We start from the raw sequence: 27,841 nt of genomic DNA, 5'->3' as shown, positions 1-27,841 counted from the left end.
GGGGGGAGGGACAGGGTGCGCAGCTGATCATGGTATATAGCAAAGTAATGTAATGCATATATTACTGGAAAAAATATAAACATATAACTTAAAATAGCCAGCAGTGAAACTATGATATTTTAAGGTGTTAGGAAAGAAGTAGTATGTGGAAACCCATTATATCTTCTGCAAGCCTCTAATGTTGACAGAAAACACATACATCATTTTTACTGCAAGCAGGGAACTCTGCCCAAACATGAGTTAAGTGCCAGAGAAATGCTGCTCCAGGGAAAAATTAGTATTTTCTTATGAAAGAATTAATATGAAGCTGTCCTATTACACATATCATAAGTATATTTAATATATCATCCTGTTTCCAGGCACACCAGATATAGTCTGCTTTTAATCTTCTCTGATTGCTCAGAGCAGTCTGATCTTGCTCCATGATCAGTACTAGCTGTGCAAGTAAAAAGCTATTTCTTGTACTACCCCCCAGTTACAACCATTTTTCTTGATTCTTCCTCCCTTGACATATGTTTTGAATCCAATTTTGTTGAGAAGCCATAACTTATTAAGTCTTAACTTATAAAGCTTCTGCCAGAGGATCTATTAAACTCTAGCAGTATTACAGCTATCCCTCCAGTGTTCAATAAACATTTCCCACCTCTTCCTTACATTATCAGCAACCTTTCTACTTAAGGCTTGCATAGCACCTACGCCAACAGAGGTTGTAGGCCACTGCTCCCTACCTGAGCCAAACTGTCCACCCCCCTGAAAGAAGAAACCCAAATCTGCTGATTAATAACACCACTTAAATCTTTGGTTGCCTCATCCTTTTGGTCATCCCTCCCTGGGAGGGTTATCTGGAGAAGTTTACATAATTTTTGTATTTATGTTTTCCCCTTAAGGAAAACTTACTCTTATGGAGACTCAAAAAGAGTATTTGTTTCCCCAGAGACATCATATGGTAGACCGGCTTCAAAACCCTACTGAGAAATTTTATCAGGAGCATGATAAAATTTTATCAGGAGCATGATTTTATCAGGAGGCTGCACATGATTCTGACGAAGACACTGACAAATTAAGGAGCGCAGACTTTTAGTCAGATTTGCTTACTTACACACAAGTTTCCCTCCATACCGCAAAAGGCACCCTTCTGTTTTCTGCTATATACCTTTCAGAATAACTGAACCTCTTGAGGGACTGCACAAAAGGAAAGAAGTTAATTTTTCTGTAATTGCCTTCAGAGCAGTCAGAACAGAATAATTATGAACTAGCAGAAAATCTTTCGAGCAACAGGAGTTATCAGAGTAAGCAAATTCCAAGCGAGATGAAGACTTTCAATACCTGAAAACGTTGAACAAGTTCTGCTGGTACTTTGATCAAAGTAGTTTCTTGATAACAGATTTGTAAAAAGCTGATAGGATGTTATTCTCCTGGAAGTCTTCACCTATGTGTTAGTCCATATTCTCTTGTTCAGGAAGAAAAGTTCTTGGAATTATGAATCAATTAATGGATTTCAATGATATTTTAAGACAACAAGAGCTGACTCATCAGCAGAAAAGTCAAGTCTCTTCTTCCCTGACCTGGCTCTCAATTCTTGTAAGAATGGAAGGGCATAATGGGCATTCCCAGCAATACTACATGAGCACCGATACTAAACTGTCCCAGCTTAAAGGGCTGCTAGGACTGGTTCCTCCTTCTTGAATTGCCTGGCTTTGACCAGGTAAGGTTTGCCCTTACTCCTCTTCTGGAGAGGCATGGAAGTGGTATGTACACAGAATGAGTTTCTTCAGCCTGTTCATCTCTTTGCATGAGCACATATACACAGAAACCACTGGAGCTTCAGGTGCTAGAACCTTATTTACATTAAGATGAGACAGCCTGATCTTGTTCAGGTAACATAGAAACTGAGATAATTTTTGTTAGTGATACAGATAGCGCTCCTCTGGTCTTGAACTTATATTCACAAAGAAGTTCCCATCTATAGACGCCCCAAATTATTCTTGAAGTAGAATCTGAATGTCTAAGTTTCTTAAGACTTTCTGCATAATACATTAACTTCTTAGAGTGTTCTTTGAAACATTTCAGGTAAAGCCTTGTTTATCATAAAAGTCTTAATGTCTTTGGAGCATGGTCTTTGAAATCCCTTGATTTTAAGTTAATATCAGGGCTGAGGGAGAAAAGTCATATACTGCTGACACATCTTGCACTTTATCAACCACATCATTAAAAGAACAGCGCAAACATCATTCTCAAAGGCAAAGCAATCATCATCATTACAACTGAAATGCGAATGTAGTTTTCCAAAGAGACATACTAAATCATGTGGAAGACTGGAGTTGTGAAGTTAGTGGCAGGTTAGAGAAACGCGCGTCAAGCTGCAAAAACCTAGCGTAGGGAACCAGAGGATTTCGCTGACACATTCAAATGTCAAATGAAATGTTTTATAGTAGAACAAAACCTAAAGAAAGAAAAGGACATGAGTTCTGCTGAGACAGAGTTGTGGAAGTCCTTCAAGTGGGGAAGGGAAGGCAGAAGGAAAATAACAGGAGATAGACCAGTTCAGAATGAAACAGGTTGCAAACTGCAGCATCTTTAACAACGAAGCAAATCACATGAACAGGCCTCAGGCTATCTTTATCTGCACACTTTTTGCTTGGAATGAGTGGAAATGGTACCTGTTTAGCAACATGCTCCATGATCAGCTGCTCCATTTACACCAATTGTCACAAAAACATGCTTGGGAGTACACAGCTCCATCAGGAAATGGTAACCTTAAAATGCAGTTGGCCATCTTCCACCAAATAACAGCATATGCTAAATCTCTCCATGCATAACTAATGATACTGCCTACATTAATGCATTCTCCACTGAAAAAAAAGAAGGACCAGAGACATAAAATAAAGTGAAACAGCACTTAAAATTCAGGAAAAGCCACAAAGACAAGGGGGCTGAACAAGCATTATATTTTTTTTAAAATAGGTATCACTCTCTAGTTATCTGAATTAAAATGTTGCTGAAAAAGGAAGTAAAATTACCCTTCCACATAGAAGCTGTGAAGAATATACTAGCAGTCAACATCTCCATTTTCAGACTCACTTACCAATATCCTCCAAGAATTTTGCTAATTACCCTTCCACATAGAAGCTGTGAAGAATATACTAGCAGTCAACATCTCCATTTTCAGACTCACCAATATCCTCCAAGAACTTTGCTAATGGATTAGGACAGCATTAATTCAGAAACAAAAGTTTCACCCAATGATTCATCAAAACAACCTACAAAAAGTACAGATTAGTCTTTCAAGTGCTGGCCTGACCCTATGTAATCTCTTGAGGTCGAATGGTGTCACAGCACGAGGTGATAAGGAAATAAGACCCAGCTATCTTCTGCTTCTCTCCTGCTTTGATGGACCTTCTCCAGCTGGCAAACGGAATGAAATCCAAGCCTTCAGCATGAACTTGACCTGACAAAGTTCAGCCCTACAGCAACATATTCTCCCTTCGTCAGAGGCAGTATATTCTCACCTGTAGAGCTTAGTTTTAAAATTTACCATTTAGACCTGTACTTAGAAATATTTTAAGAACCACGTATCAACAGCTGGGAAGACGTACATGCTTCCTCTAAGACTTCTCGCCAATTGCCTCTGAGTATGATGAGCACAGGAGGAGCACCTGTCCTCCTACATTTCTGAATGAGTAATGTATAAGAGAAAATTCCAAGAATTCATGATAGCCAGGGCTCTTCAGATGTCCCCGCTCTGCACACACGAAGCAGAGTCATCCCAAGTAAAGATTCAAGATGTATTTTATATATAACGTATATACATTATATATAACATACATGAAATATGTTTCACACACACATATATAAAACACCCATCTGTATATGCCAGCGTCAAGAAGATACCTGCAGAAAGGTCTGTAAGGGACCAGATCTGTAACCAGTTCTGTAACTAAGAGATGATTGGAGAAGTTACATTACTACACCAATGTGATAGCAGACATCAGAAGGTAGCCCTGTAAATCCAAGTGGGTAATTCCAATGGCTCAGGAGAAGTTTATCCGAAATCTACGTTAGGTCCCAGTTCTACGGGACTCTGGAGTCTCACAGTTTTTACTGAGCTACTGACATCTCAGGATCAGAGCCCTGGTTTTGCAAGCACTACAGACAGCTCCATGGAAACATACACAATCCTGAATCACAGAATAGCCTCCAAATTCCAGGTGGTATCACTTTCATGTCTTTATTTCGTTCCACTTAGTTGTATTTCATTCCATTTCATTACAGCCTAAGGACCCTTGAAGGAAGGGGTTAGGAAGGAAATCTAATCGTGCCCTTGACTTTCCACAAGTCAAATGTAACCTACACCTTTCTAAGAATATAAAGGAAAGTACTGTTCCAGTGCTTATCTAAACTACACCGTTATTTTTTCCTTATTTCATCCCTACCTACAAAGATGGGAAGGATGGTGTAACCGAATGTAGGCATTCCAGTACATTCATTACAAGCTCAATCTGCTGAAGTGATGGCAATGACAAAATATATTACATTGATTAATCCGAGATACTACCTCAGGGTAATATAATGCTTGAAACTCTACACTTTGAAATGCAGAAATACAAAACTGCCACCCACGGGCAGCCTCTTCTCAGCCAGGAGACAAGATGCAGTTAGCTCAGAGCATGAGGAGACGAGAACAGGAGAGGGGTCTGTTCACAGTACCCAGTCTATGTATCTACCCAATCTTGAGAGGTGCATTTTCAGTCTGAAATCCACACCAATGACATCCCAGCTCCAACCAAGTCACGAGTCATCCAAAACCATTAGAAGGCTGAATATAGATGTACCTTAGTCAGATCATCCTATGAACACATAATGATTTCAAATGTGCCAAGTACCATCCCTACCTCATCATGTTTATTTGTCATTGAAAACATCTTCAGGTCTAGGCTCAGCAGCCATTTAATCTCTAAAGATAATTCAATGATTTCTCTTTGACTACAACAGGCAGACTGTGTTCTTAAAAGAGAAGGTCTAGCCAAATTCCTGATGGATAGGAAGGCTCTGGATGGGTAATTTAGACACTGTAAAGCCTTTGTCTACTCTTACCTTTCACATCTCCCACCTTGCCAGGTCAAGAGGGCTTTGTGCCATGGAAAGCTCCTACTTCCTTGTAACGACATGCCAGAGCACACCAGGTACCACAGCCAGTGGAACAGAGGGACTCACCAAAATGCCTGTCAATTTTCCCTTACCAATAATTCTGGAGTTCTAAAACATTTCTCTGAGGAAAGGACCTGAAAGTAACTTAACACCACCAATCCATGCAAACATACCACCTTTTTTGTGTGGCAGTTGAGAAATATTTCATTTATTGTTGAAATGAGCTACTGCAAAGGGGAAAGATTTGAAAACAGGAAAGAGAGGCAAATGACTGAGAGGGAAGACTATGTTACAGAGTTAACACACAGTTTGGTTATTTGAGCGTTGCCTCCAACTCCTCCTCTATCCATACACAAGAAGTTTCCATTTGAGTTTAGTGATGTCTTCAGCAAAAGCAGGTCTACTTGTTGAGGGGAGAGAAAAGGAAGAAAAAAGTGTTAATTTGAATTAATAACATGTTGTTTACTATAGTATATGAATGCTGCCACTTTCAAACAAAAGAGCTCAGAGATAAATTACCATAAGATAGCCAATAGGCAAGTTCAGAGGAGAGGTGTTTTCAGACTATTTTGACTTGCTGTGAAGGTGCAGTTTAGCTCTAGGTACTCCTTAATTGGGTTATACTCCCCACTACCTCTTTTAGTCTCTTTTTGTTTGCAGACAGCTCGTTGCCTAAGAGGAATTTCAATTCTGGTATTTCAGGCCAATCCTGTAGTGAAGAAACAAAACGTACATAACTAATGGTTTGACTTCTGTGAGTTTAGGTCTTTTTTAATGCTATTGAGATGAGAATTAATGGACAAGGTTGTGTGGGTGTCCTTTTATTTTTTTTTAAGGTAGAAGCTTCATTCAAAGCTAAGAGACAGAAAAGAGGAAGATGAAAGAAGGGAAGGCAGATGGTAGGAAGGTACAGCAAAAGTGTAATTTACACATAGTATAAATAGGCTCATTTTTTCCACCAGCACTGTTAATAGCTAAACCCACAATATAAAGAATGTTTCAGCAACTGAAGCACACAGAAAATAGAGGAACTGGATGCTGGACCTTCCTCAGAAGGATTCAAATTCACAAATTGCTGACTGGAGGGATGTGTTCCAGCCACCCTACAGAACCACGTGCTTCCCCCTCTCCCCCATCACCACCAGTGGTGGGCCATCAGAAAGCCGGGACAGCAAGAATCGTGTTAGAAGGACAGCAGGCGAGGGGAAGCCCAGCCATGAACTGGGCACTCAGTTGTGAAGAGGCAGACTTGGGCTCCATCCTCTGGTCCCAGGATGTTTTTCATATTTAATACTAAAATCTTTGAAGTCAATGGAAAAGTGTCAGTTGAGGAAGGGAGTGAGAAAGTAAGAAGTGTCTTTAGAAGTAACCCAGGAAATAGGAATGAGACACTAAGTCACTCCCTCTTCCCAGCTGAATATCTTAACTTCTGAGTTGCGGGGTTAGGGTGTTTCTCACTTGCCTCCATTCCAACTATGTCCCATTTAAGGCAGCTTTCTGGACTCCGCCCAGAGACTTGAAATGATGGCAGGAATTGCGATCAATTAGGACATCTGTCAAGCAGGGTGAGCAGAGGGAGTGCGTCCCTTCTAAAATGTCAGGAGATATGTGAAGGTTACCAGGTCAGCATTTTCTCAGATATTTATGGATTAAGAACTGAGCGCCAGCCAAGTGAAGCGATACGATGGAGCGTCAAGGACAAGTACACTGTGCAAACCTGCTCTCCTCCTTTTGTCTCAGAGATAAAATTATTCTGGAGTGAATTTAAATAATTCACTAGTAGCAATTTACTAATAAAGTAATATAGTATTCCAAGAAATGAAGACAGGAGTGGCAGAATCTGATCTCAGAAAAGTTTAGCCAAAAGTTTAGCCATTAGTTAAAGCTAATGATCATGAGAAATCATGAGAGGAAAGAAAAAGAGACATCTAATGCTGCAGGTGTGATGGAGAACTGATTGGAGGGCCTAAAGACACTAGAGGAAAGAGCAGCCTGGGTGAGGACCTGCTTGTGAGCTGAGAACCAGTAGCAAAGGGAATCATGAACAAGAAAAAGGAGTTTTAACCAGGAGAACTTGTGACAAGGCAGTTAAGAAGGAAAGGGGAAGGCACTGAATGTAAAGAGCTCAGACTGAAACTTGCAGAGAAACTGAAGTAAAAACCCCAAGAAGCAGAGATTGAGTCTGGGTAGGTGAACTTAATGAAATTTGAATGGGGAAGGCAACAGAGGAAAAGGATGAGAACAAGGAAGGCACAGGCTCAGGGTGCTTGAACCGGCAAGTAGTCCCTGTGCAGCAGGTTTGGCACCCTTCACCTCCAGAACCTGGCATGGAATTTAATATGCCAAAGCCTGGTGTCAGATGAAACTGTAAAGATACTCTATTTTCCATTCAGGTCTCCTCATCCTCTTAAACTTGTGCTTCTAAACAGGAAGAGAACCACCTGCTATTACTATCCACACACTCTGTTAGCTAAGTGGAATATAATTCTGCATTTGATCTGAAGATTCTGCCCTACTGACTAATTTTTCATACATTGACCTAATGTCCCAGAACTCAATTTATTATCCTAATTCAAAAGCTAAAAAACATTACATGAAGACTCACTCCTCCCCACCCTGAATCCTGCATGAAAAGAGTATATAAACATTAGAACCAAGCTTGCAGAAGCACAGAAATGCCTGCACAGCTTTACATCAGCCCTTGTGTACTACAGAATATATAGTGCCAGTCACCAGTATTTCAGTCTTTAGTAGTTCTATCTTTATATTTATACATCTAGATTTTTTTTTCCTCCAACAATCATGCTTCATTGCATATGATGAACTTGAGTTCTTGAACATGTTCAAGTTAGACAGACAATAGGAAAGGTAATTTCATTAAAAGAATCTCCAGATGAAGGCACCTGAACAGTGCTTTGTGGAACAGCAATCTATACTGCTCTCTATCAACCACCTTCTTGGGCAATGTCAGCTTTCCAGATAAACATCCATTTGGGGCACTTTAAAAAAAATAAGTATTTGAAAGCAAATTAACAAACATTAGTTTCAGTAAACAAATAATGAGTTTTAAATACTGCCATCATGCCCAAAGGTCCACCTTGTGTCACTGAACAGGTAACAAAGCAAAGATGGACGCTGAGCCCTCCTGATAAAGCAGAAGCCCAAAAGCCTGGCTCAACATGGACTGAGACTCAGATAAGATTTTAAACAAAAATATTATGAAAAATAATTTTAAAAGTCCTTCTCCTTCCACATTCAGCTGTGGAACATAACTAGACCCCATCCCAAAAAACCAAAATTGCCCTAAAACCTTGCATACTCCTGGTGACCCCTAAAAAGGAGATTACTCCTGATGTTTTAGGATCTTGAAAAGTGTGCAGCCATGAACTTGCTTAAGAGAAAAAGCTGCCAACAGTCCCTGCAGGTATCTGCAGATTAGGTTTGTGGCAGTCTAGACAGAAACCAAGCATGTAATAACCAATTCTCCCTAACTGACACCCTGCAAATAAACCTCTCCTGAATTGCTTGATGGTAGTCATGGCTTTATTCCCTGGCACCATTCACAGGCAAATAGCTACGGCCAGGTGCCAGGCACTGGGAGGAAGCTGCCGGGAGCAGAGTATGCCAGTATAGCAGATACTGCATGGCTAGAATACTACAGCAGCGCGATCCGCTGCATTTTCTGTACACGTGCCACAAACACAATTCTTCACAAAAAAACGAATGAGAAGATAGCTCATTATCAGCAAGACAGCTTGTTCCTTATACTTAACAATACTCCTGAGAGCAACAAGAAAATACAGTAAAATGAGAAACATTTTACCTTCTCGTCTTTCCAATTCTCTTACCACTTCACTTTGTAGATTATTATGCTGTAATGATGTCAAATCCATACTGCACCACAAAACCTGGACAGAGAAACACAAGCCTGTCTGAATAAAGCAACTTTACTTCTTTTACCCTACATCACACTTCACAAAAAAAATTACATGTATTATGCTATAATTTACTTCCATTTATAATAAAGACATGTAGAGGCATAAATATTAATATTCAAAGCATAAAAGAACTAGAAGCAGCAAAGTAGTTCAACTGTTCTACTCACAAAAAAGGGAAAATGCAAGTAGATTAAAAAAAAAGTTTTGCTAAGCATTTAAAACTTATGAAATTTTAAAACTAGAACCAGTTCAAATCAGAGTTGGTAGGTTTATAAACGACTGAAAGGAAAGATAGCAGCAAACGTCTGAAAGAGAAGAAAAGTTGCATCAAAAGGATCTAATCTTGTTCAGATTAACTGTCTGGGAAGGGAAGGAAACAACTTATTAGTAGAAGTTGCACATGACAATAAGTAGGAAGCAGGATCTAGAGACAATATGCAGACCAGAACGTGTATGTGCCTATACAAACAGGCACAGAACATGCAGACTGGGGAGAAAAAAGTAGTAAGAAAAGTCTGAGAGAGGGCAAAACGATTTTCAGCTGTCTGCAGAAAAGCAGACAACCAATAGTCTCCAATTCCTGGTATTGTACAATAAGAAAAACACTGGGTTCAAAAAAAAAAACCCCACTACCTTGATGGTCTGATAATTTTTAAAGCCCTTGACCTGTTATATGGAAATTTGACTAATTTTTGCAGGAATGGTTACGGGCAGCACACAGTTCATAACGTACAGATTTCTAAACACTCAGTAAGGATGCAATTAAATAAGGCAATGAGTGAAGGAGTGTTTACTATGTATGCTGAACATCGAGAAAACTTCCTCACGGTGCAAAGCCTTTGGTTTTCCGACAGCCTCAGACGAAAGAGGACAGTGCAAAACAGCCCTGCCTTATTAGAGACGATGCACCTAACTCTCTTGATTTCACCCTACAAAAGACACACAGGTTTAACATTTGGCTCTGCTACCGCCGGTCCCACAGCCATTAACCTCTTTTAGGGTGAAAGATAACACAGAGGACATCACCATAACACAGAGAACAAAATCACTGCTACATTTATGCCTACCTATGAACTACCTAACTATGCCTACCTATGAACTTAGCGATAGTAACACGGTCACACGGGGAACAGAAAAGCGACTCCATGGGATTCAAAGCCTTTGCATCCATCTTCAGAATAACTAAGTAGCACCAGAAACCATTGCGACGTTAACCAGTAAACGTTACACACATCTATCAGCTTGTCAACAACCTCAGCAGCATGCAAAAGAAAAGACACATTTTCTTCCCATTTGAAGACAAAAATAGCAGGTGAATAATCAGCCCCCTCTGCATTCTGAAGGACAAGCAACGTAGCACTGTAAAATCACCCTAAAAGGGAAAACCTTTGTATTTTGCGGTCCTGTACATTATTTTTTTTTTCCTTCTCCCCCTTCTAAAAATGTCCTTTGATGCACCTTGAACCACACAACCACCTGCCCGACTTGCAGATAGGAATTCAGGACCACTACAAGCTACGAAGCAGTGCAGAACAGCTCAGCTGCTGCGTCACCCCGTCTAAAGGAAACGACACCAACTAAATTACCCAAAGACACCGACAAGCGAAATACCCACTGGCACCTGCTGCGCTTCAGCCAACATTACCCGAGTGTCCCGCAGCTTTCCAAAGATGGTACTCAAACCAAAAAGCCCTTATCTGCCCAGCCGTCTCCCTCCCCCGGCGGAAGCGTGTGCCAACATCCCCCTCTCCAGAAGCGCTAATAAATCCCGACAGCTGCAGCGCGCACACAGCGTGGGCAGCGCGCCCCTTACGTAAGGGGGCAGATTTCGTAACAGCAGCCGGCACCCAGTCAAGGCAGCTCCCACCGGTGAGCTAACCCACCGGGGAATGGCTTTCACAGAAATAAGGTAGCGGCACAGCGTTAGTAACCACCCACTGTTAGTAAAAAGGAAACAAAGAGGGGGTAGAAAATATTAATTAGAGTCAAAGGGGTCTTCCCAGACAGAGAGGGCAATTTATAAAGGGGCAGGGGTGTGTAAACGCAAGCTCCCGATGGAATGCAGGACTGTAACGAGGCACGCAACCCCCGGAATCCCGCCCCACTTTACCCTACGAGACAGCTGTCAATGTGCAAAAATACGCACACACACTCCCGGCCCCTCTTCTGTACAGACCCGATGCACCTGCGCTCAACAGATCACAACCGCTTCCTGCCATGGGAACGCACGCAGGCACCCGAGACTTCTCTTATTTAGTCTGTAATCAGTTTGGGACAGGAACCGTCTCTTACTTCACCCCCAGTTTTTAGCAAAATGAAAACTTCAACCTCAACAGAGGCTCCTAGGTGCCGCTGACAACCAACACATCACTGCACGGTACTACCGAGCAGGCCCTACAGAGAACCGAAGGTCTCTGTACTTTACCACGCTCGGCAGAAAAAAACAATGGGAGCTTTTCTACATTTAGGAACCATCAAGCCCACCACCGAGACCCCATCCGCCCTTCCAAAGCAAAACTCAGTAATATTAAAGGTCCATCTGCAAACCACTGCCGTAAAACGTCTGTCCAGACTGAGGATTTGCAAAAAATGTGGTAATATTTTACAGAAGTAGTACCAAAAGGGAGTGGGTTTTGCCCAGGAAATGGGCAAGTATGTGAAGTGTTAGACCCCCTGCAACTACAAGGGCCAAATCCTGCCTCGGCCCTTCATCCTTCCAGGGGAGGCGAATGTCTCATACGACACTTAATTGTACAGACTCGGTCTTTCAGACAACGACGAAAGAACAAGAAATAGTGAACGAGAGGACCAAAAAAAGCAAGGACTCGGACGTAACGCGAGAACCCAAGTACAACTGGCAGCATTCGGTGCTTTCCCACCGGAGCTATAAATAAATTCTGCAATCATCCAGAGACAGAGGTGAGGGGGAAGCCTGAGCCGAACACATTGTTTCTCACCCAGATTAACCCGACGTGAGCACCGCAGCCAGCGGACGGCTCCAAATTATCACTGTCGCAAACAGGTTCTGCCTTTGGGTGAGGTGGTGTAACTCCAAATACCGAAGCGTGACATTTACGCTCAGGACGTAAACTACTGCCGCGCGTCAGACTGTATTAGGACTTACTGCACTGTTTGGTTTCCTGGGAGATCCTACCAGGCCTTACGCTGTCTCACGAACACTCCAGGAAGCGCCATTATGCTGAGCACAGAACTGTCAAGACAGGCCTGGTGAAGGGAATAAGGAGAACAAACCTCATCGAACTCACTTTCCTTCTGGCAACATCTGGAAAGAATCAAAGCAGTTTTCAAAACTGCACTGAAGTCTGAAGTTAAAGCAGCAAGGGGTTGTATGGGATTTTAAACAGCTCTCACCTCAGTTAGAATGCAAATGAACCGACATCACGTTTTGGCCCGATTTTAAAATCTCAAACCAGAAAACTTCTGTCAACTCCAATCTAGGTCTTTGTGAGTCAGTGTGCTACAGGTATTTTTTCATCGTTTAAAACCCTTCCTATTTAACTTCTAGACAAAAAACGCATGACAAATACACGACAAATAGGGATAATTTATTATTTTTATAACCAAAAATTCATTAGGATATTTACAAAGCTTAGTTCATAAAAACCAGGCACAGAGTCTCTCTTTTTTAAAACTTTTTTCTCTTTAAGGCTTTTTCTTTTTTATTCCCCTCCTACTCCGTGATTTCTTTTTTCTGCCCTCAAACACAGGTTTGGCAGTCACCATGACTACGTTTCCCAGTTCCTCATCCTCACCACTTGAGCTACTGCACCCCCTTTTCTCTTTAAGGGCTCCTGTCTCCACTGCAGAGACGTTTTTCCTCCTTTTGCTCTTGTCTAAATCCCTGCCTTTCGAATCCTCTACTGAAGAGTCACTAGAAGTTTCTGAAAGATGCAAATTCCCAATAAAACCACCACCGTACAAATGTTCTTTTCTAGAATGTGAACGTTTTATTCTATTTCCCTTCTGGAATTCTGCTGCCACAGCTTGGTGACTGGCGCCGCCTGCGGTACCTTCCTCGTGCTGTTTAAGTTCCACCTCCATAACAGCAGTAGCCTCCCGAGTTTCATCAGCTGCTTCTTTTTCCTTTCTCTTCAGGCAAGTCACAGCTCTGCGCAGTCGCTGACTTTTAATAGCTAGTTTTTCGTGCTGTGCTAGTCTGAAGAATGAATCAATTCGAAGCTGAGTCTATCAAAAATAAAACAGAAACGCCTTTGGATGGTTTTCTGCCGGGAATTCAGTTGTTAGCTATACTACAAAGCATTCCAAATTAATACAGGACAAAGGACTAATGAAATTAACATGCATGCAAATAGATGTGAACAATAAGATGCGTTATTATAGTAATACCTATACTTTGTTAGAAATTATGCAACAAGACCCTTTACAGAAACTAAATAACAAGGAAACTCCAGCGAAATTTTATAAACACTGTGTTACTGATGATTAGCTATATGTTACTATTTTCAACCTTAACACAGAGAATCTCTGCAGAAGTATGTCACTACAAACACATCCTTAGCTTTCAGCTGTTAAAACAATGCTTGCTAAGCAAACCTAAGTGCACTTCACGTTTGCACCTGCAAGTGCAAGGCCACACAGTCACTTGAGTCAAGTTCACTGTGACACGTGCCGCTGCAGCATAAAGATTTAAGAGTAAAACTACAAGTCGTGGTACACAATGGGTCTGGTGTTCCTCCACCACAGCCAGGCTTGCTGCAGACACTAATCTGGTCCTCTCCATTCTCCCTAAAATTGTCTAACAGAAACAGATGCTTCCAAAGGATGTTCCAGTCAACCTGAACGCATATGGATATAACTACGGGGTTTGGTACCTTTCACTCCTTTGAGCGATAGAGAAAACCCAGAACACTGGTTTACATTACCATCTATCATGCTTATGGCAAAAGGAGAGAAGAATTTGACCTCAGGTGATCAGTTTTACAACTGACTTTCACAGCATCACAGCGTGCACCACTATTCACAAAAGCTTTACTGAAGTTGGCATAAGATTTATTTGGAAATTAAGAGTAATATTATTAATGAGTCAGGTTTGTTCAGCCTGGAGAAGAGAAGGCTCCGGGGAGACCTTATAGCACCTTCCAGTACCTGAAGGGGCCTACAAGGAAGCTGGGGGGGGGACTTTTTACAAGGACCTGTAGTGACAGGACAAGGGGTAACGGGTTTAAATTGAAAGTGGGGAGGTTTAGATTAGACATCAGGAAGAAGTTCTTCCTTGGGAGGGTGGTGAGGCACTGGAAGAGGTTGCCCAGAGAAGCTGTGGATGCCCCATCCCTGGAAGTGTTCAAGGCCAGGCTGGATGAGGCTTTGAGCAACCTGGTCTAGTGGAAGGTGTCCCTGCCCATGGCAGAGGGGGTGGGACTAGATGATCTTTAAGGTCCCTTCCAACCCAAACCATTCTATGACCCTAATGGGCACAAGGGTTCAGTATATCCTTCTCCAAGGGTATGGATGGTACCAAATGGTTGGTTTCACTTCACCAAAATCCCAGGGGCATTTTCATAAATCATTCTTAGAGACAGCAGGTTGTCTTTTAGAAGCACTAAATGTGCTTGAGGTACCTGTGGTTTCAGCTACATCCAGAACCAACAGCAACCTGAACTTGAGATAGGTGCTTGATTGATACCAAAATTTAAAAACCAACAACTGAAATGATGCAGAGTGCTTCACAGCCCACCCAAATCATACAGGAATGAGAGAAGTAACTTTAATGACTTTTTCTTAAAAAAGTTAATATATATGTATTTAAATATCCAAACCCCAGTTTCTGAGAAATGTATGTCAGATTAAACCCTTGTTGTTCATTTTAAAATGTGGCTCTTATAATTTAGGGGCAACTGGGAAAATTGTACATAGTTTTATACTTTACCTGCTGCAAGTTCAGCTGTTTCATCACAGGCAAAAGGATTTCATCTATCTTTGTCCTAGTCCAGCCAAAGTGATCCTGACAGAACGTGAAGAAAGTTAAGGAACTTTACAGAATGTATATTACTACTATTTTGCAAACACATAAAATGAAAATTCCTCAGAAAACCAACGTCTGGAGAAGAGTTACTCTACTTCAAAGCTTTTTCTACTACAGGGTCAGAGAAAACACTCTGTTACTACAGCTGACCTCCATGGATGGTTCCAGTATTATGCTACATATCTTCATCACATTGTTACATCTCCATTAGTTACAGAACTTTCTCCAATATCAGTATTTCCAAAAACAAACCTCAGGGAAGACAGAACTCATTTTGGCTAGAACGTACTGCCATAAGACAAAATATCAATACACAAACCTTATTTTTGTACTTGCACTCAGGAGAAGTTTCATTTACTGTTTAAAACACTGTTAGCTGTGCAGGCATGGCCATGTACTTTTCAGCAGTTTGCTGCAGTTCACGCTGCAACAGTTGCAAGAAACAGACATTACTGCAAGAAATGCAGGGAATAACTAGGGATAAAGGGCAGACTGCATCACCATTTGTGAATAGGTTTTGGAACTTATTTGTGAATGATGATAAACACAGAGCAGGAGCGTGCAAACAATCCCATTGTAGGTCTAGAAAGGGGCACAGCACCGTTTCAGAAGTGTAGCATCACAACAAACTCCTCAGTCCAGCTCCGAGACTCTTGTTCCGTGCAAAGGGAAGCAGCCCACTCTCTCACAGGCATGGCTGCATCCCCTTCCAGTCCAGAGCTGGTATCGTCGTAGGACAGCACATGCTCACCCCAGTGAGATGTGAACAATATGACAGCCCATTACTGACTCACTAATGAGCCTTATTAACTTCAATTTGAGTACTTTTAGGTAACAAGTCCTGCCATACAGCAAAAGGATATGCTCTGATCTGCTCTACATCAGGCTTCCCCCACATGAATGAACCCTTTGTCTCATCCACCACAGGCTTCAGGTATGCTTCGGCCACTGCTGGATTTGGGAAACCTGAGGAAAGCTGCAGCTCCCGCAGCTTCTTCTTGACTTTGGTATCATGTGGATTAGGTCTCAACTTCTTATTCTTTTGAGCCTCATTCCACCAATCACTGTAAATCAAAGGAAAGCATTCATTTACCTCCATGTTTAAAATTTGGAATATCAAGAGCCACCATGCTAATTTCCATAGCCTTAATTAGTCTCCCTACTTTAGTTACTGCATGAGATGAGGCAGGAAATTTCTACATAAAAATGACCAAAGGGACATATGATCTGAAAGTAGAAATGACGAACACATACAGTAAACATAGTCATTGTAAGCCAACAATAGCTAACATCACCTGAACTCCCCATGAGCTGCCAGAAGCCCCTAAATTCATCCTCACTTATCATAGAATCACAGAATGGTTTGGGTTGGAAGGGACCTTAAAGATCATCTAGTTCCAACCCCTCTGCCATGGGCAGGGACACCTTCCACTAGACCAGGTTGCTCAAAGCCACATCCCGCCTGGCCTTGAACGCTTCCAGGGATGGGGCATCCACAGCTTCTCTGGGCAAACTGTTCCAGTGCCTCACCACCCTCTCCGTGAAGAACTTCTTCCTGATATCTAATCTAAACCTCCCCCACTTATAATGCTTCGTTTCATTTACTTTTAATGAAAAAATAAAAAACCCACAAAACTTCTAACCATCCTCGCCACTGCTAATGCAACTGGCTTGTCCCTCTTCAAATCATCTTCTTCCCCACAGCCTACCTGTCTCTCTCTCTGCAGGTCATCCATTGCTCACTCATCAAGTCTCTTTTTCTCTACGAGCAAGCTACAGCACCTCCTCACAAACTCAGGGAGAAACAACCTCCACTCCACTAGCGATCCAGCTCTGCAATGAACTCGGAAGCAGTCGCACAGTTCTGCTACAGCTCTTCTATTGTCTTCGTTAGTCTCACTGCAAGTGCTGTTATCAACAAGCCACCTTATTTATCTGCCGTTTCAAATAGCGATATAACGGAGTCACATATTTTACAGTTAGCTTAGTCTCCTTAATGATGGTCGTATGTTTTGTTGCCTGCTTAAGCAGCAGAGAAGTACACTCACTGATATTCACATTAAGGAGAGACAAATAAAAAGGCAAAATATGAAGAAGCATACGCGAATTTTAACAGAGGTTCCAATCCATGCCCAGGGAACTCATTTAAAATTTCCATCGCTGTTACAAAGCCAACGTTTGGGATGCCCTCAGTGTAGTCACTTCCAAGCAAGTATGCCAAATTAATGAGCTTGCTTCGATCCAACCCTGTGGAAGAAAGTGCATGAAGGAAATGAAACCAGTGGATTCAGCACATGTTCTCTTACAAATTAAAAACCAACAAATTATCTGAGAGGCAAAACCAAAAAGGAACACAGGGGCATTAACTCTGTAAAACTGCATTTCATTCAACATCAGAATTTACTGAACTATATTCTGGGGCAGTGTCCAAGCCACCGCTAGCTCAAGCGCCAGTAGTTGTGCTTGCCTGGCAAACACACCTCGTCAAAATTAAAGCATTACAACGTGGAGACCATCATGAAATTCTGGGTTCTAACACTTAAGAGATTATTTTACATTTATTTCTCTAGTTAATGTCCTTTTCTCATCCAGTGCTGATCTGAATTTAATAATGCCTGATTCAGAAATAAAAACATTCAAGTCCTCAGTTCTGAATGTTTGTCCATAATACCCATGCCTCTGCTTCTTAAAAGTGATCCCAAAGTGGAAGCCATTTGCTCTGTGCCAACGCAGTTATTAAGACCACCAAAAAAAGCTTGTGAAATGAGGAGAAAGAACTCCTCAGCTGGCCACTTCTACTCTGTATGCTGTAAGAGCTGGTAAGCAACCAGGCTGATTTTCAGTGACTAACCTCAGGAGTTTGGATTTCAGAAAATAGTAATAAAAAGAAAATTGAAATTCAGCGGAGAAAAGGAGGGACGTGTGTCTAAGCACACAAAGTGAGACCATCAGCATGCCAGCCTGGATATCCATCAACAGCCAAGAAAGAAGAATTGTGCAACTCGTGAAAAAGGAGCAGAAGAACAGACTGCAGAAGAATGTGACATGAAGACCAATGTGACTCTCTTATTCCAGTAAATAACTACAAGCTCTGGTTTACTACACTAATAATAGGTAAAAATCACACACATGCTTTTACAGCAATCCCTCCAAGTAAGCTACAGTAGCATACTCAAGCAGGTGTAAGTAGGGAAAAAAATACTTCATTCAATTTGCCAGGAGAAGAAACTGAAGATGTATATTTCACCACATGAAAATGTGAAATTTTACATGCTGAAGGCATTGAAGTATTATCTAAGAGTCATCAGCCTCCCTCGACATTGAAAACTGACTTTAACACATTTCTGCTTCAACAAGGAGTAAGAAAAAGTTAAAATTGGCTCATATTTCCCTTAATACACTACATGACACTGAAGCGCGTTCATTCCTAAGATTACTAGATCAACATAATTAGGAACAATTTTACTAGACTGGTATGAATGCAATCCAAAAAAAGGCTAAAACAAAACGCCAAAAACCCAATGAAAAACTTTTTAGAGAGCATCTACATATAGTGAATCCTCTTCTATACATTATGTGCCACTATGTCCAAAATTAAACTTCCATTTCCGGAAGATCCTAAGTCTGATGACATCAGTATATAATGTTCCCACCACATCAGAAGTCATGCTGATATTCACCCAGAAACTGGTACCACAGTCATACCTTTAGCTTTGATGATTACCACACTAAGTGTATTAAACGCAAGTGTAACTAAGAGCTGCAAATCCACAGAGGGATCACCTGGCAATAAAAGCATCAACCCAACTTTTGAGAGTCTAAGTGACTCTCCAAAGAACAGGCACTGTAGTAACAGACACTCAAAATTCTGTAGGAAATACAGCATCAAAAAGACACATGGCAGCGCTGTCTTACTGAAGACCACATTTAACAATTCGATATCTGAGGCTTACCTAGCTGGCTTTGAAAATCAACGTACTGGTAATATTCCACGTATTTGTTCTGATTAAAGAAATTTTTATAAACATGTCGTGCACCAAATAACCAGACGTCACTATCGTCAGTGATTGTCCCAGAGGTCTGATCAGTGAGGTCCAATATAGCACACTGTGCCTCTGCCTCCATCGGAGCTTCGATATACGGAATGCCAAACAGATGGAGAAGCTCCTGTAGGAAGGAGAGAAATCACTTTGTATTTGATCTGAAAAATGAATTTCTATCATACTTCTGCTTGACTCAGAACTGCTAGATTCATCCTTGGGAGGTATTTAACCTCTCATAGCTAAGCTTTAACTTCTGCTAAAAACCGCCAAGCACAGTTAAGTCAAGGGGCAAATCCCACTGACCCACCTCAGGCGGACAGCGCCATGCAAGTCAAACACTACACCTGATCCCACTGTTACTACACAGTTTTAGAATCAGCTCTTAATTACACAAGCATACTTAAGTACTGAGCTTTCCATAACCGTCACTTTAACGTGGAGAAAAATCCATGCGTTACAATTACGTGGGCTCCCATCAAGTAAAGATGCAGGTTAAAACCAACCAAACAACGTATCAGTCACCGCCTTCACAGGAAGCGGTGGGCAGACTATTCACTTTTTGGGTGGTGTTTTGATATATTTTACACAATTTGCCTTTATGGAACGCATTATTTAACCTCCGTTAAACATCTCTGACCTGTAGTTAAGCAAAATTACTAACAGCTTTCGAGAAAACGTTTGACTGGGGCAGAGGAGCAGACCACATCATCCTCTATCAAACTGAATTGTTTCAACAAATACTACCTGGCTCTCCAAGAACATCTGTCCTGTTACAGAAGCAGCAACACGTTCCTGCTGTTGTTTCTGAGCCTGAAGCATACTCTGCTCAGCAGAAAGGTCATTTTCTAATTCTTCTAGTTCTTCCTGAAAAATAAAACATGATTTTCATCATTTCAACAATTCAGGTACACTTAGTTAAACAAGCACTAAGTCTACGACCACTTACTCTAGTAGTATATGCTCCATTAACTCACTCTTGGACATTGTCACAGCTTCTCTGATGCAGTAAATCGTAAGACCAGAGATACTCATCAGAGTGCTAAAACCTTACTGATTTCAGAGACATTATTATGGTTAACCCTCATCTTTAAATAAAAAGTTCTCAGAAATTAATAAATGCATGAGAAAGCAACAAAACAGTAAGAAGCTGTCCGAGATTTCCTTAAAAACTACTCTGGGACACAGCACGACATCACTAGCTCAAAAGAGAACAAGGAGGAGTTACCAAACTGATGTCTTGCCACTCGTCCACTGCTTCTTTACCACCATCTTCCCTTTCAGCATTCTGACTGTCTGCCAACTGCACTTCATCAGGCTCCTTCAGCAAGTCCTGTGTGACAGTACCGTGGCTGTCTGGCTCCACTTCTGGACGTGCTGTTTCATCACCCAGTTTTTCATCATATTTAGTAGGAGAGACAGCCTCATTACTGATTTCAGCATCCACTTCAATAAAGCTTCCTATAAAATGAAAATAAAGGTTTCCGCTTCCTCCTAACTGTTCAAGAACTAGCATCCATATGCATTTTTAAGTTGAGCAGTGATTTTTGAGTTTTGGGTTTGGTTGGGTTTTTTTGCTATATGCAGTAAATACATGTAAGAATTGTGAAATTACAGAAACCAAGTGGTTGACCGTTAACAAACCACTTAAATACACAGAACAGCATGCTTTCCGGGTTCTCCGTATTGTATATTCAGGTTTCAGTGATAAAACATAACACCAAGGGGAAAACACAGATTAGATTTTCTTACCACCTCCTACTTAGGCAGGAATAGATGTATTTTAAAGCATTTCTTGCTAGGAGCAAAGGTTAACTTCAGCTGATTACAAATACAATAATGTCCTATTTCCTTATCTTTTTACACAACTAAAAAGCACGTACCATCAGAATCACTGTCTGATTCAGACTGTGATATCCCTCCTCTTTCCTCCTCAGGACCTTTTTGTTCTGGTAGAAATCCACTATCTTTCTGTACCTCAGATATATTCTCTTCTGCTTGTGAAACTACTTCCTTTGTATTTTCAGAAATTTTCAAGTTTTCCTCATTTTTAGAAAGGTCTGTTGTTTCAACATGAACCAAACCCTCTATACTAGTTAGTACAGGGGAACAGCTTGGCTTCTCCATGCGTAAGTTTATATCTTTGTCTCCCAGAGAACTTGAGTCCATTTTGGAACCATTTTCTTCTTTGTCTACATCTTCTTTGCCTTTTCTAGAATTGTCAATACAAGAATAGCTTTCAGCTCTGGACATACTGGTATCTTTGGGTGCAATATGACTTTTTTCCAACTCCTGACTCTTTTGTTCAAATTCAGCATCTTCAATAATCGCTTGGTTTGACAAATTAATTGTAGACACAGATATTTTTTTCCCCTCCTCAATTTCAGGAAGCTGATCTTCCTCATCTGAGCTACTAAGCAGAAAGTCCTTCACTTCTGGTCTTTCTGGCAGCACTCCATCAGTTCTAACAGTAACAACTTCCTCCCTTTCATCATCACCACTCAGAGCCTGCTGAATTGCCCGCAGCGTTCTTGGAGACACGCTGCCTTCCTCCGTTAAAGACTGCTCCAAGTGCAACTGCCCTGTACCGTCCTCCCCCAGTTCTTCTTCTGAGCTGCTTTCTACCATAGCTGCCTGGATGGCAAGCAAAGTCCGAGGGGAGGGTGGTGCTGCCATCGCGCTGTCATCTTTCTCTGCCTGCAATTTGTCAGCTGCAACTGGCTTTGCATCAGCAGGAGATTCATGGATTTTATTCGATTTAGTAAACTCTAGCATTTTTGATGAGGGTCCTGCAGTAGTTTCCAAGTCTCTACTTGCAGCTTCTCTTGCTTGAATACCTGAAAGAAAAAGTTTTTTTGATCATTTTTTTTTAAGTAAAAAACTGCTTTATACTAACATTCCATTTTACATAATGAACATTATATAAAGATTATTAAACCAGTTTTCTACACATTTACAGGTCAGTTAATTACGTCTAACTGTAACACAAATTTCATACATATTGGCTATATGCACCTGTACAAAACATTCAGGTTTTTCTTAAAACTGACAGCTGCAGACTGCGCACACCAAACAAGAAGTTTTACAAAATTAAGACCTGACATACCCTTTATTAGGATATAGTGAGAAGTATCTTCAGAGACTACCCTCCTAGATTCCACTTCTTTCACAAAACCACCTTCATTTTCGTATTGTCTTTGGATTTCGCCCGAGTGCTGTTCATTCAACTCCTTCTGTACGTTTTCTATGCACCGACTGAGGCTGCTTTTCTTAAGCAAACCCCTAAGCTGGTACTGGGAAAAGTCATTTGACTCCTAAAAAACAAAACGCCAAAAACCCCCAAAATAAACAGCCAAGTCAATTTAAATAAAATGCCACTAACTGCACCTTTTAAGCACATTCATTTACCATGCCCTCGAGAGCCTCTTATGAGTTTCCTTTAAGCAGGTAGCACCTGTCTTTTCCTGGCTGCTGCACTCCCAAGCAGCAGCAACACTAGCCCGGTAACACACAGTTCCAAGAGGTACTGCTGAGCGGTTCTGAACACTGGCTAAACATGAGGTCTCAACCATGTGACCAACAGACTCGGCTGGCTAACGGAGCTGGTCCCCATCTCTACAAACACTGCAACTATAAAACCATCCACCTGCAGATCCTGTTAAGATGATGGTTCTTGGCTTACACATGGGCACAGGCTATCATGTGATCTGACATCTATTGCATCTTTACACTCGGCTCTCTGAAAAGATATTGCAGAAGTGGCAGCATGGGATCCCCCACCTGCCTCTGAATAGCTTCAGTAACACATCTGCCCAAGCTACAAAAGCCTTTTTCCAGCTGCCAGCTCCCCTAACAACCGCAAGGTTTGGAATTCAAGGTGTGTTCACCCTGTCTGGTTTACCCACACCAGAAGCGTGTTCTTGCAACTGGAATCTGGTGGCTAATGCTGATGAGCAGTAAGAGACAGCGTGACTTCTTCCATTCCTGCCAAACTGAATTAGCCGTGGCAATTTTAGTGGAAATCAAGCCACAGGACTCCGAACAGACACACAGGAAGGCTCTGTTAAGAGTCATTATCTCACTGATGTTTTTTCTTCCCCCTCAACATAACATATTTTATTGAACAGGCCGGGGGGTAAAGCTTTCCGGATGTGATACTCTTATGTAGTCGTCATCATCACGGCAATAGCTCCATTCTCATGGCTTTAAAACTATTTTAAATATTACCTCTGGCATTGCTTCAAACAATGTTCTTCTTCGCTTTGTGAATTCTTTCAAATCAGTCAAGATCTCATGTTTTATTTCTGGAGGCAGCTTCTTGAAATCTTCTGATTCAATATCTACAGCATTTGGATTTTGAAATAACTCATCCTGTAAAAACAAAAAACACCACAAACACCTATTTTATATTACAGTACAGTAAGAACAATAAAATATTTAGAGCATCATTCCAAACAACAGAAATGCCACCACAATCTTTGTTGCTACTTCCTATACTCTGAAGAAAACAGTTAAGAAAAAACAAAGGTCAACTACTACCTAATAAAGCACATAATTATTCAAGTACACTACACAGAGAAACTTGGGTTTATCCTTCTACAAAAACACATTTAGTATAAATCACAGAAGCAGGTCCAATAGCCTCAGCTAGTCCGATTTATCCTTACAAAGAGGTTCTCCTTCTAAATGAGAACTACTTCAAAAGATAAACAGCATGTCCAAGAGGTGTTTTTTACATTTCTTACTTTGACGAAAGCAGAGAAATTTTATTATTCGTTCTGTCTTCTTCTTAGGTTACCTATTTCTTTTCTGCTCTTCCCATGAGATCAGCACATCAGAAGGCAATACAGAATTTATCTGTGAAAATTCTAGGACCAAAGTGGTTCAACATCAATTCATATTTGGAGAAGCATAAGAATCTTGTGTATGCACATGTAAGCATATTTAACATGTGCACAGATGCATTCATTTGACTTCTATCACTACAAAAGACTTTCTTCTCCACATATCCAGAGAATGTAGTCAAAAAAAAAAAAAAAGAAAACAATACCTTAAGAAATTCCTATTCTGCTGTATTCTAGTGCAGAAAATTACATTTGTATTTTCTTATTAGTAGGAATTTATAGAGTACTGAAAATTAACTTGTTTGCTTGATAAGTAGGAAGACCTATACCTCCAAACACTTTTAAAAAAAGAAAAAAACACCATCATTTTGTTTGTCTCTTAAGCATAGCACATGAATGAGAGGACTGTTCACAGTAATAGGGTCATCAGGATGCACTTACCTGCAACATCTTCTTTTGGCTCATTCTCACTTCCCATTCTTTTTCCTCTTCCTCCTCTGAGCTAAAAATCAGAGAGAAACACAGCTGTTGATATTTCACTAGAAAAGTAAGTTCCTGTCTTAAGCAAAAGGGCCTGTAGTGACAGAACAAGGGGTAATGGGTTTAAATTGAAAGCAGGGGGATTTAGATTAGATATCAGGAAGAAGTTCTTCCCAGAGAGGGTGGGGAGGCACTGGAACAGGTTGCCCAGAGAAGCTGTGGATGCCCCATCCCTGGAAGTGTTTAAGGCCAGGCTGGATGAGGCTTTGAGCACCCTGGTCTAGTGGAAGGTGTCCCTGCCCATGGCAGGGGGGTTGGAACTGGATGGTCTTTAAGGTCCCTTCCAACCCCAACCGTTCCATGATTCTATGATTCTATAAGGTAGCACGCTGACAACCTCCATGCCGACGCTGTCCCACAGCGGGACACTGCCAAGGAGAGCCTTTGAGAGGCCAGTGGCATAAAAAAGTGTTTCATCCCAGCCCTGGGGTGTTTTCTTTGTCGTGTTCAGAAGCGGCAGCGCGTTCCGAGTCCGATGTGCAACGATGTTCGGAGAGAAGAAAACGAGCAACCTGGTCTAGTGGAAGGTGTCCCTGCCCATGGCAGGGGGCTTGGAACTAGATGGTCTTTATCTTTAAGGTCCCTTCCAACCCAAACCATTCTGTGATTCTATGACATTAGTCATCCCTTCACTGGTATGTACAAAAATTCACACACACAATGAAAGTACACACATACACAAAACACACACACACACACGCCCCAGAGATCTGAACAGAAAGCAGGCAGGTAGACTTACGTCAGTTAAAACTGGATTGAAACAACTGTTGTCGTTTAAGCCATTACCTGATTCTTATATATGCTTTAAATGCTGACCAAATAAGACGTGCAAAGAGTAGTCTAACGGATAGCTCCGCATTCCCACTCGGCGCAACGTAAAATGTCACAGGTCTGACAAGTACACACAGAGCCTACTGCTGCTGAACACGCCAACGCTACCAAAGGAGGGGATGCGAACCCGGATCCAGCTCCCACGCACCAGCTGCCCACGCTCGAACAAATCAGTTCCATTTAGCTGTGCAGATACAGCCACAAAGATGGAGGCAGCACTCCCGTGCTTAAACGTGAAGCCAGTGTAGAAATTTAATCTGTGGGCTGAAAGCTTCTTCTGTTACCTCCCATACATAACTAGAAGGCTTCTGTATCCAGAGCTGAAAACTAAACTCTCCAAAAAGAAACTGAAATAAAATACAAATTAAAGAAATGTACTTTATATATTAAGGAGTCTGATGGGTCAAAGACCTTTCAGTAGCATCAATAAAAATGTGGTTCATGCAATTATCCAAGTTTATTACAGCCATTTAAGCTATTTTTCTTAATTCTACCTACCTGTTCTTCTCTTCATCCTCTAAAGGTGGCAGTACATACATATCATCAATTTCTTCTCTCCGAACTTGTGTAATACTGGGCAAAATTTCATTGCTTAAGGAGGGGAAAAAAAAAAAGGGGATGAGTAACTACATAAAAAAAGAACTTACCTGCCACTTATAAACAGGGGAAACTAATTTTTATTCTTGCCTTTTGCCCTTAAGCGCAGTTTTGATAATCTGTCTCTTCAGAAATGTTTTCAAGAGTTTCTCTGCAGTTTTCCTGGAATCAGTGCTGGCGATTTCCTTCCTTTGTCTTCGCTTAGCCTGTGAAAATAAGATTAACACCAACCAGATTATGCTGGATGCTGAAGATACACATCCAGAGAATCACTGCTGTAATTCTGTGTGCTGAGTCTACAAGCAACTCCTAACTTCTCCTACACCAGTGGGGAGGTAGCCTTCAGATCCTTTATATCTCTCTGTGTCAGTTTCCTCCATGGAACTTGGCAACAGTTTTCAGCTTCTGGGTACACAGGCTTGCAAGAGTTGCATTTGGGTCCATTCTGGAGCAAGACCCAGGCTTATGCCATCATCCACCTCTCCGGAATGTAGTTGCCATGCAAACCAAACCGGACTGTATCCAAAGGGAGCTGCTACACACTCCACCAACTAACCAAAACCAGGACTGCAAAGAACACCCGCACAGCAGCACACTTCAAGCCTTTCATCCTCACAGCTCAGAATAGTAAGCAGAGCAAGAAGGAACCTGGAAGTGGCTACTTGGTATCAACCTACATCCAACCTGGTCTGCATGGCAGTAACTGGGCAAAGGTACTTACCAAGGTCTGTCTCTTCAGAAGCGGTGGCTCTCCATCAAAAACAAAGACAGGTCGAATTCGGAAAAACAGTAACTTGCAGAGTCGATGGAACAGAGTGAGGAGATGAGCATTTCGTACGGAACTACCACCACGATCTCTGGCTCCCTTTATTGCTTGGTTCAACCAAATACTGATATCTTAAAGTACCGTTAAGAGGAAAAACGTGCCATCTCACATGCTTACTAAGTGGTTTTTGCTCACTGTTCCAGCCTTGGCTTATCAAAGCCAAGGTTATCCAAATGTTTGTGATCTTGTGAATAATTCTTGCCCCTATCGCCCCGGACAAAAAGCAGAGTTGAAACAACCGTGCAGCAGCAGTACCTCCCCAGTTATTTTTACAACTTAATGAAATGTAACTTCTTGTCACGTCTTTCTGGCACGTGACCAATATATGATAGGAAAGTTGATTGAAAAGTATTTTAACTTTTCCATCTTATAGTCCTACTGAGAGCTGCACATTTATTTATAAAGCATAAAATCCTATTCCAACACTCGTGTAAGGAACCTATTCAAAAAGTCTCTTTTATAAAAGATTTTTTAAAAAAAAGCTTAGTATTCCACATATTATAAAGCAGCTACTTGTACATATATGATATTATAAAACATCTACTTATCAAAATATTGTCATGATTTTTTTTTTTTTAAACTAAAGCAAATGGCTTATACAGAAATATGTGAGATAATTAAAATCTCCCTAACAGCTTCGGTTCCTCAGCTTTACTGTCAAAGGATACCAACAGCAAGAATTTTTCCTTCTAGCATTTCTGGGTTGATAGGTCTCCCAGCGCATTCGAGCAGCTTCCAAAGTCCCTGAACTCCCATTGTCCTTCCTCAGCTATCCTGAGAGAGAAGAACCTACGAGGAACACCAGAAGGAATAACCCAACGATTAGACAATCTACTTACGGCGTGTCCATGAGGCTGTGTTATCACTGCATAAGCAAGAATTTTTCCTTCTAGCATTTCTGGGTTGATAGGTCTCCCAGCGCATTCGAGCAGCTTCCAAAGTCCCTGAACTCCCATTGTCCTTCCTCAGCTATCCTGAGAGAGAAGAACCTACGAGGAACACCAGAAGGAATAACCCAACGATTAGACAATCTACTTACGGCGTGTCCATGAGGCTGTGTTATCACTGCATAA

The 27,841-nt window shown here is 41.4% G+C and overlaps 2 protein-coding genes across 2 annotated transcripts in view; both read right to left on the bottom strand.

Annotated features, from left to right (window-relative positions):
* Window positions 1-9,041, bottom strand: part of LOC104513592 (protein-lysine methyltransferase METTL21E-like) — a 15,088-nt gene extending 6,047 nt beyond the window's left edge. Inside the window, exon 1 of the mRNA XM_010157003.1 lies at window positions 8,972-9,041. Within this exon, the coding sequence (XP_010155305.1) occupies window positions 8,972-9,041 (70 nt within the window). The remainder of the gene's footprint in view (window positions 1-8,971) is intronic.
* Window positions 9,042-12,236: 3,195 nt separating this feature from the next.
* On the bottom strand, window positions 12,237-27,524 carry ERCC5 (excision repair cross-complementation group 5). The gene is made up of 16 exons (XM_010157004.1): window positions 27,437-27,524; window positions 26,664-26,839; window positions 26,033-26,148; window positions 25,844-25,936; window positions 24,416-24,476; window positions 23,358-23,501; window positions 22,237-22,444; window positions 21,014-21,967; window positions 20,359-20,591; window positions 19,878-19,997; window positions 19,044-19,257; window positions 17,193-17,337; window positions 15,954-16,154; window positions 14,995-15,079; window positions 12,757-13,292; window positions 12,237-12,369 (listed from the first exon to the last, which is right to left on the bottom strand). Exons 1-16 carry the CDS (start codon window positions 27,522-27,524, stop codon window positions 12,237-12,239), a joined length of 3,507 nt encoding a protein of 1,168 aa, XP_010155306.1.
* Window positions 27,525-27,841: the final 317 nt, after the last annotated feature.

This window comes from Eurypyga helias, unplaced genomic scaffold (genome assembly GCF_000690775.1).
Source record: "Eurypyga helias isolate BGI_N326 unplaced genomic scaffold, ASM69077v1 scaffold5768, whole genome shotgun sequence".
NCBI lineage: Eukaryota > Metazoa > Chordata > Aves > Eurypygiformes > Eurypygidae > Eurypyga > Eurypyga helias.
Note: the sequence above shows the minus strand (reverse complement) of the source record. Positions and strands in the feature narration are given on the sequence as shown.